This window comes from Gymnoscopelus braueri, assembly GCF_963280865.1.
Source record: "Gymnoscopelus braueri genome assembly, chromosome: 2".
Classification (NCBI taxonomy): domain Eukaryota; kingdom Metazoa; phylum Chordata; class Actinopteri; order Myctophiformes; family Myctophidae; genus Gymnoscopelus; species Gymnoscopelus braueri.
Genome location: NC_137604.1, coordinates 33,645,971 through 33,656,418, shown reverse-complemented (window position 1 = coordinate 33,656,418; position 10,448 = coordinate 33,645,971). Strand labels below are relative to the sequence as shown.

Genomic DNA, 10,448 nt, shown 5'->3' with positions numbered 1-10,448 from the left:
AGCTAACAGCCAATACTAACACACCTTGAGAGAAGGATTAGTTAGGTTTGGTTAATAATCTAATCATAGCAATGAGATGCTTGCTTGAAGCTGATTAGACTAACAGTAAGAGAATATTCATGGTTTAACTAGGCTTTATGAGTAACCAGACACTGCAATGTAGCTAAAGAATTAGACTAACAGACAGTGAATGTGAGGTTATCTTATGATTGGAAGTTCATTGTTTACTGATAAGGGGTGGGGAAGTTGCTACCAGTGTAATTCAATGTTTAACCAGACTTTATGATAGACTAATACTGTGAGTAACTAGATGATTAGTTTACAATAGCAGTGGGTAAATGGTCATCATTGTGGGTTAAATACTATTATGTACTTCGGTAGAGCAAAATAGATCCTATCCAGTATTAATTAACAAAATTAACTAATGTGAGTAGACCATTAAAAGGCTTCTTGCGTGGAATGCTAAACAGGGTGGGTGCTATTTACAGGTTAGAACAGTGTTAATTAAGTATTGTTGTTATGAGCTAAAGGCTGAACAACACTGCTACTTGCTAAAATAACTGACGATTGCTGTCAGAGCCTATTGAATTAAGACTAATGATGTATATTTCATAAACATGGATGCAAATCTAAAGCCATGTGTTTGTACTCACAAGTAGCCTACAGACAGAAGAGTGGATTCAGGCAGAGAGGTGCCTGTTGGTCTGAGCTGGGTGGGGGTTACAATTAACATTCTCTTTGTTGTTTACCTGTAGTCAGGGGATATTAGCAGAAAGATTTCCAATCTTGGAATAAATTCCTTACCAAAAAAAATCTTCACCAATGTGTTTGTAAAGGTGTCTAGTAACACATCTCACAAAGACTGAAATTCAGTTTCCCTAGGAGAATTTTTGACAGCTGCTGAAAGTTGGGGTACCCACCATTTCCCTGCATTTCCATGCAAGGCAAAAAAAATCCAATTTTAATTCTGTTTTAAGTAGCATGTGACGGCCATAGCCATCCTTGTCCAGGTATACTTTTTGTGTAAAAAGCCCATTGAGATTGGGCTGTTTTTAGCCCAAGGAGTGGTTTTGGTGCAAAACAAATGCTTGCAATGGATTCAGAATCATAAAAACACCCTAGTTTGACCCCTCACATGCTACTTAAAACTACTTTTAAGCTACTCATGCTACTTTTTTTTTGCCCTGCATGGAAATGCAGGGAAATGGTGGGTACCCCAACTTTCAGCAGCTGTCAAGAATTCTCCTAGGGAAACTGAATTTCAGTCTTTGTGAGATGTGTTACTAGACACCTTTACAAACACATTGGTGAAGATTTTTTTTGGTAAGGAATTTATTCCAAGATTGGAAATCTTTCTGCTAATATCCCCTGACTACTGGGAGACAGAAGGTCGTGGCATCCCCCTTCCTGGCCTATACAGTTTGCAAATGTCTGGGCCAGGGGGTGGGGTCTCACCTTCCAAAGCTCACACACCCATCTTCTTTAGATCTCTCTGCTATAAAGATCTAACTGTGTGGGTGCCACTCCAGGCCGTGAGGCTGTGGAGATGGTTGGCTGTTTGTACTCTGAATAAACTGGAAGCAAGAAACCTCACTGACTAGTGAAGACTCAAATTCATTCTACAACCCTTCATACTCACCACTGGAACAACAAACTAACTGCAATATGACGTTGTTGGCAACTACAAAAGTGCAATAGAACCTTTAAGTCTGTGGTTTTCAGATACCACATATGGCGTTAAGTCGGCAGTCGCGTTGGTTTGTTTTTTTGGGGACGCTGGTCTCCACCCAGATAGCAAAATATGGTTATTCAACGTTGAATTATAGTCGTTAGGGTTGATTTTTGGTTACGATTGAAGACTGATGTTTTTTCAACATTGAATCACTGTTGTATTGCAGTGCAAAATTCAATGATTGAAATGCCAACATTGAATCAGCGTTGAATCTATGGTGCAAATTCAATGATTGAAATGCCAACATTGAATCAGCATTGAATCTATGCTGTTTGCCTTTTTCTTTTCTTTTTTCTTGATGGGGGGAGGGGGGGAGGCACACCCCTCCTCACACCCCCCCTCCCCCCATTTAATGATTGAAATGACAACATTGATTCAACGTTTTATCCATGCAGTTTGCCGTTTTCTTTTCTTTTTTTCTTGTTGGGGGGAGGGGGGGCAACCCCCTCCTCCCCCTCCCCCCTCCTCCCATTTAATTATTGAAATACCAACATTGATTCAATGTTGAATCTATGACATTTGCCTTATTCTTTTTTTGACGGGTGAGGGAGGGGGGATGCCTTCGCCTCCCCTCCCCTCCTCCCCCTACCTTCGCTAACCCTAACCTTAGCTGCCCTTGGGTTAGGGTTAGCCTTCTGGAGCCCATGGAGTGAATCCGAAATCAGATTCTCGATCAGTGCGTGTCCGATTCGCCCAATATAAGTTTCCTTCCACACAGACCTACGGTTTACAACCTAGGCTCTTAATTGCCTAGTGCAGCGATTCTCAAACTATGGGTCGCAACCCAAAGTGGAAGGAAAAAAAGACGATGTCCTTCACTCGGATTTTACACCAGGCAGTCGTTTGTGTATTTGTCCTGTCTCGCGCATCAACTGAGGCCGATAGGCTGTGCTTCAATACACATCATGCATGTATAATTTGGGGGGGCTGCGTCCACGACCAACGTGAAACCTCTCTCTCTCTCTCTCTCTCACACACCCCGACACCACACACACACACCCCGACACGACACTGACACTGCACACAATGCACACAGCGTAGCAACAACACAGGAGGACACAGATGATTTAGCTGAGCTCTTCAAAACGATTTACTTAGTCCGTAAGCGAGAGGGTACAAAATACAAGAACCGCGGATCCATGTGGTTTCATCTGTAGCCCTCGCACGGAGTTTAACTTAGATTGCGTCGTAACGTTACCGTCAGACAACAATTACAGACAACCAGAGACCACCAGTAGCCTACTACCAACAGCTGCACCGCTATGTCGGATAAAGAAATGATGTGGTTCTAGCGAGATATTTTGGGGGCGGTTTGCTGGGGTCGCCAAAAGATTTCCCTTATTATATGGGGTCGTGGTATGAAAAAGTTTGAGAACCCCTGGCCTAGTGTTACCGCTTCACTTCAACGTGCTTTAACTTGATAATGTATTACGGGCCCATCTTTTGATATGTTGTAGAGCTTGTCCATGCGAACACGTGGATATGTGTCTAATTTCTTTGACACTTTTATGGCGAAGATCTCCACTTTCACTATGGTCCTAAGAATCTAAAACCCTAAGACCATTTTGAGTGGTCTTAGGGTTGAATGGTCTTGTAGTGTCTTACATGGACGTGTTTCCCAGAGGAAAGCATAAGAATGCGATTCAACTTCCCTAGGCTCTAGGCCTACTAGGCCTAGGGAACCAGCTTAAAGTTGGGGTGCCTGCGACCTTATACAGGGATTTTAATTCAGACCTCAATAGCTTCGACTACATACCTGGACAAGGAAAGTGGTGCTGTGAGGATATTATTTTTTGATTTTCGAAGCGCCTTTAACACCATACAGCTCCCCCCCCCCCCCCCCCCCCCCTCCTTCCCCTTCTGAAAGACAAACTGAACAGCATGCATGTTGGCCCACACCTTGTGTCCTGGATCATGGACTACCTCACTGACAGACCAAAATACGTCAGGTTGAGGGACTTTACATCTGACACTGTGACCTGCAGCACAAGAGTCCCCCAGGGGACTGTGCTGGCCTCCCTTCTCTTCACCCTTTACACGGCAGAGCTCAGACACTGCACAGAGATGTGCCACCTGCAGACATTCTCAGTAATGTAAAGTATACATAATAATAGTAATAATAATATTAATAATAATAATAAAAAAATAATAATAATACATTTTATTTATAGCACACTTTACATTTTTGGAAATCAGGTTAAAAAACAACAGGTTAAAAAACAAAAGGCACAAAAATGTTAAATGTTTTTACATGATGTGAACATCATCATTAATATCAGTTATTATTATCATTATTAATTTTATCCTTCAACTTCAGCCGATCTACAAGCTCACAACTTGCAGATCGGCTGTTTGCCTCTTTCTTATATTATTTGAGAATTTGGCCAATGTTTGACAAATTTTTGTATAGTTTGTTGATTACTCTTGATGCAGCAATGGTCTTTTTATTTGCTATATTTTTACTTTTTCATTTATTAAAAAGCTTACTTAAATTGTCCCTTCACTGTCATCTGGGGACCCCCCCCCCCCCCCCCCCCAGAAAAAAAAATCATGTGGGGACCCCTGGCTGGTCCCGATCCACAGGTTGAGAACCAAAATTGCGTCAACATTACAAAGGGGTTAGGCGGAGGCGGGGCTTATCCGTTTTGAACACACACTCAGACGGACCGGGGAGCTGCAGGAAGTCGAACTAACGGCTCAGGAGGAGCGAACCTTACAGACATGGATGTTTCCATGCTTCTAATCTACTATAACAGGTAAATTGAATTAGTTTATGGAATTAAAATGTTGTCCAACTTGTTAGTTCATGACCGTGGCGTGTATTTGCCCGAGTATAGCCCTGAAACATGACTGTCATATATGATATGATAGTCATGACGAAACTTCAACCTGGTGTTTGCACTTTCAACTTTACGGTCCTTACATCTAAATAAACGTTCAGATTTCAAATATAAAGTGCTTAACCCATGGCCACGGATGTTACAATTATATATGGTATCTCAGAAGTACCCGTATTTTCCGTATTGTTTAATAAAAAGCATTTTCATCCGATCGATGGCCATTTCCTCATAGAGTTATAACGTATGTAGAGTGCAATACACTTCCCAACCGATAGGGTCACAGTTAGCATATGGCGAAAAACCTAAGAAAATGGCCACCGATCGGATTAAAATGCTTTTTATTGAACAATACGGAAGATACGTGTACATCTGAGGGTCCGTACATACTTGTAACATTCGTGGCCATGAGGTCAGCACTTTATATTTGGAATCTGAACGTTTATGTGGATGTACGGGCTATAAATGGAGAAAGTGCAAACACTAGTTTGCAGTTTATCCATGACGCTCGTGATCCATGGCTATAAGGCATGCCTGACTCGCAAATTTTGAACAAGTCGTTGGTAGAAACATATTTACACACGATTAAAATATAATTGTATCCAAGTGATGTTTATAATTAGTAAATCAATAAGTCTGATTAAGTACTTTAGCCCTATTTTATACTTTTGTCGTACAACAGCGTTGCTTAAAAAAATCGCCAATCTACAAGCTCACAACCTGTTGATTTTACTATTTTTATTAAGAAGAAAACCCCGACTGGATCTGTGGATCCGGATCTTCAAATAGTAAAATCAGCAGGAAGTTGACATTTTTATTCAAAAAATAAACAGTACTGGGTTTGGTGATGTTCTATATTGTCTGAATTAGCTTTGATTGTGTTTGTTTATGTGCTAAAATAGTGACTTTGAGAGCTGTTTCAGCGTACAATGTAAGTCAATGAGGAGCATATTTTGAATGATCAATTTCTAATCAATGGAGCAATTATTTTTGATTTCTTGTCCTCCTTTGGAGTTACATCATGGCAAGGTAAATACACAACACAAACCTCTACCAAAGTGGTCTTGCCCTTTTAAGCACTATCGCTTTAAACATGGAAGCCATGCCAGAACCACGCAATTTAAAAAACATAATTTACCATTATAAATCCTAACCAAACAGTAAAGAAATACCACATCACACTGGGCAGAAAAAAGTGTTAAACTGGCATTCACCTCATTAGAGCTATTTGGATGCAGTAACCTATGTTAAATCTGGAGGCCATTGCAACAATATTTTTCGAACCAGTCTGAACTAGTGTTTTGCTATTCTTCAATGTATCTCTAAAACGACTATTTTGAATCTTAATTTGTCCTTCCTGTCTTTTAGATTGTGGCAGTGTTCTGTCGCTCAAAAGCGAAGATTTCCAAGAACTTGACAAACACACTCTTGGGTTCTTGGAGATTTTGAAGTCCAAGGGAGGACGTTGTGCTCCACAACTCAAGGAGTATCTGCGGCAGGTATCACCAGAGGTAAAGGCTATTGATGGATCGCTTACACCCTCATCTGTCTTGGGCCATCCTCTTCAGTTGTTCCCTATTTCTTTACTTCTTGCTCTGTGCTCCTTCTCCAGGTGTTTTTGGGTCTTCCTCTGCTCCGTTTGCCTGGTGCGTTCCATGTTAATGTTTAATTATTGCTGTTTTGTTTCTCCTGAATGTGTGACTAATCCTGCTCCACTTTCTCCTTATCAGCTGTACCTCCACTGTTAAGTTTCTAAGATACAAAGTCATCCCTCCATAGACTGCCCTATTCATGATAATTAAAACTTGTATCTGATTGCATTTAATGGCATTCTCCCACTGTTAAGTTTCTAAGATACAAAGTCATTAAGTCACAATTCCCTCCATAGACTGCCCTATTCATGATAATTAAAACTTGTATCTGATTGCATTTAATGGCATTCTCTTTTGTATCTGACAAAAATTTACCAAAAAAAAAAACTTTTCTCATGAGCAACTTTTTCTCAATAAACAATGGATTGATTGATGATTGTAGAGGTGCAATATTGGTGAGTTTATTGCCATGAAATGCAATCAAGTTTTATTTCTCATGAAGAGGGCTGTGTATGATGGAAATTGCGACTTAGAGGTTGCAGTATACAATGTAAACATTGTCTTACGTCACTTCTGTCTAGTCCTTGACCACTTAGCAGTCTTGTGTGTTTATTTTTCAGAGTACAGACACTACTGGGAGGCGAACTGCAGTCCTCCTTGGCCTTCCTGAGATCCATTGGGGATGATGACACAGAGTTCTTCAAGACATGCTTTGTAAGTTGTCTCTAGTCCTGACTATTTCATTCCACACCACAGGATTCCCAATTTATTTTAACACTTGTTTTTGTTACTTTGATATATTTTAGTATTACTTATTTTCCACTCAGCTTCATCAACACTTCTGTATAGCTTCTTATTGTATGCACTGTTGACCTATCTCTGAAAGGACCCTTTTAGTGGTATCTCCTGTCTTTCCAAAGGGTCCAGTCGCAGCTCACTAGAGTCACCCCATGTGAAACCCAAATGCTTTAAAAAACTAAATGATAAAACAAATGTCATTTATCTATAGACACAGGTATCTGTACACCTTCACTTGTCTTTATGAGGGGATCTACTAATATTTCCTATAACTAATTAATTAAAGTCTAACACATCAATCTTCTTCTTCTTGCGTATGTCATCAGATCCTCAGCTCCGTTGCAGCAAGCCAGTCCAGCGTCTCGTCATCCAGGTTCATCAGGCCTAGGTCGCCATGTGGTGGGCGGTGTTTCGGGCAGCTGGTCATGATGTGTTCCACAGTCTTTAGGGGGTCTCCAGGTTCACAGTGGGCACTGTCCGAGAGGCCCCACTGTTGCATTGCTTCACCGAAGCGTCCCACGCTTGTCCTCAGGCGGTTGAGGGTTGTCCACTGCTTACGGGGCAGGTGCTGGCCAGGGACATCTGTGGGATCCTCGATGTAGTTGTGAAGCCTAGATGGTTCTGCTGCTTTCCACTGTTCCCTCCACCTTGCCTTGCTAGTCTGCAGTCTAACACATCAATGTTAGACTGTTTCTCTTCAAACAACATCAACACTTCACTGATACTCTTGGTAAATAAGTTTGCTATACTATTTGAAAATGGTGCCAACATGACAACTGTTTAGTTCAGGACATGGCTATGTTTAACAACGTGATACACTATCTGGTCATAATAGATCTTGGGATAACAACTCTACTTTCAAGCAGACAGAATGTTTACAGCTGTCTAGATGTACTTAAATCATTAATTGATCTGTTAATTATTTATGCGTGTACAGTATTTACAGTCTGTTCTTTCTATTGAATATAGTCATTCCAGAATTTTACTTCCCCTTAGTGGGTGTGTATTGTGTTTTCTAGCATATAAAAAGGCGACATTTGACATGTAATTGTGGTTGTGGTTGTTAGGACACCGATGACCTTCCAGACATGTCCCACCTCTCCATTGGGATCCTGACCGTGGTTCCTGAAGACAGCCCGGCTTCTCCTCACTCACTGCACTTGGACTCTTCACTATCATGCATCGTCTTGGAAGGTACAACAGTGATGACCTTCAAAGTCTCTCACATGCCATCTGCCTACTGTTTGGACTGATTTACGCACTGAATTTGGAGTACCCCAAATCAATGAAGAACACCTTTGATTTTATTCAAAGAGTTCTTCTCTCACTTGGACATAAATCCCTAAAACCCAAAATACAATCTCTCAAAAACTGATGGAGTTAGTGATTGTTAAGATTAGAATAACCACTGGATTAATGCAGGCACTTTGATTGTTTAGCTTTGAATAACCATCAATTTAATGCAGACACTTTCATTTTGATTGTTACGGTTATAATAACCATTGATTTATTGCACTCATTTTGATTTTTGTATTGCTAAGGTTATAATTGAATATAAATTGAATTTATTTGTGACTTGTATTACATTCCACATTACTTTTGATTGGTCTATCTAAAATCCACAATGCATTGCATAAAGGCATAGCTATTTTTTAAAGATCTTTGACAGACTACAAACTAAGGTTACTTTTCTATGTCTCTGCAACCTTGTGATACCTTCTACCCCGATTTACAGCCATACCCTCCAGCCTCTTCTACACAGGCCTGCCGACCTGTTGATGAGGTATGTTTTCTTTAGATTTAACCCATGTAGACCTACAAGCTCTTAGCACAGCACTCGGTGCTGCGCTATGAGCTTGTATAGTAGCCTATAGTTTTGATGATTTTTGACCAAGTACAATTAAGGGCCTTTTGTCTTTTCTGCACAGCCGTATGCAGCTACATATATGGACTTGGATCAGTGGAACCAAGAAACACCCAGTGTACTGCAACCTCCATCTCCGTCCAGTGATGCTCCAGTAGAAGGTGTGGTTCCTCAGCTAAGTGTCAGCAGACTTGGCACTGTTGTCCTTCAAATTCAGGATTCATAGATGAGTTTTGCTTTTTTTTTTTAAACTTTTCTTTACAGTTTTTGACGTGCTTTCAATCTTTCTAGGTCAACCAAATCCATCTGACCAGAGCATACCAGAGGGTCAAGGGTGGCAGCCTTGCGACTCTTGTCGGTCTGAGGTGGAGAAGCTCCAGCTCCAGTTGAGGAGGATAACCACTGTGCTCTCCAGTATCAGTAAGTTTTATTGCCTGTAATGTTGCAGTTTTCAGTTGTCTGCTAATTTCTTTGTCTCACTTGAAACTTTACTTTATCCTGTACCTCTTTTGTGAGTTCTCTGACATGACTGGAAAACATTGGTATCCCAAAATAAAACTGTTTTCTGTTTACTGAAGAGCTGGGGAGATCGACCCCTGCTACTGAACAAATACTCATCAATGACTGCTATCAGAATATACTGTAGAGCTTTGTAGAACAGTACTCAATCTTATTGTTTTACAAATACACTCAGTAGACTCAGATTTTTTTGTCTTTGTTCTAGGCTCTGAGAAACTAGACGCACTGAAGGGCTTTATCACCCTGGTCGGTGACCTAGAGTCTGGAGTGTCCAGTCTCGGGCAGCAGGAGCTATATCCAGGTATGGATGTATACGTTTGCCATACATTTCACACTGAACCTGACGTTCTTGGTAGCGAGTGATCCGTGTTGTGAGCTGCAACTAGATAGTGAAGTTTTCAGAAGGTCACAGTTGTCTGTTTTCATGGTGCACTGAGCGCAGAAAGGGGTCAATGTAGCTGATGTCTTAAAATGCAGTTTGTTAATTGCTCGCTCTCTATTCACAGGCTGTGGACAGATGATTTCATCTGTGCAGCTGGCAGCCATACACCAGCGTGCCAGGAAGGACTGCAAGAGGCTATTCCACGCCTTGTTCGAGGTGTTCTTCACCCATGAGGAGTGCCGCAATGCCGTCGTATACGGAAAGCATGGTGTCATCCCAGAGGGGAAGAACAAACTGGATGAGGCGAAGAGGCACTGTTCAGTAAGTATTTGTCACACCACTAGTTCCTCAGAGTAGTGTTATAGATGGCCAGTCAGTGGAGTTGGTAACCACTTATAGACAGACATGCAAAAGTGTCACTTTTCAGCTACAGTCACCTTTTTGAACTCAAATAGGGCAATTGTGTGACACCTGACCCGAAAGAAAACAACATGTTGTCACCTTTTTCACCTCGGGCTGTTTGCATGCCTGTGTATACCACCTGTATACCACCCATAGACCACCTATAGACCACCTGTATACCACCTGTATACCACCTATAGTCCACCTGTATACCACCTATAGACCACCCGTATACCACCCATAGACCACCTAGAGACCACCCATAGACCACCTAGAGACCACCTATAGTCCACCCGTATACCACCTAGAGACCACCTAGAGA

At 41.4% G+C, this 10,448-nt stretch overlaps 1 protein-coding gene across 3 annotated transcripts; it reads left to right on the top strand.

The window, feature by feature from the left end:
• Positions 1-4,384: 4,384 nt before the first annotated feature.
• LOC308101852 (uncharacterized protein) lies at positions 4,385-10,206 on the top strand. Of its 3 annotated transcripts, XM_080451355.1 has the most exons (9): positions 4,385-4,488; positions 6,182-6,215; positions 7,286-7,689; positions 8,027-8,153; positions 8,695-8,742; positions 8,888-8,984; positions 9,115-9,243; positions 9,548-9,643; positions 9,849-10,206. In XM_080451355.1, the coding sequence occupies exons 6-9, from the start codon at positions 8,906-8,908 to the stop codon at positions 10,079-10,081; spliced, it is 537 nt and encodes a 178-aa protein (XP_080307481.1). In that variant the 5' UTR covers positions 4,385-4,488; positions 6,182-6,215; positions 7,286-7,689; positions 8,027-8,153; positions 8,695-8,742; positions 8,888-8,905; the 3' UTR covers positions 10,082-10,206. The 3 variants fall into 3 exon arrangements, with proteins under 3 accessions (XP_080307481.1, XP_080307482.1, XP_080307483.1); XM_080451356.1 differs by lacking the exon at positions 6,182-6,215 and having other exon boundaries at positions 4,389-4,488; XM_080451357.1 differs by lacking the exons at positions 4,385-4,488; positions 6,182-6,215 and adding an exon at positions 6,797-6,875.
• Positions 10,207-10,448: the final 242 nt, after the last annotated feature.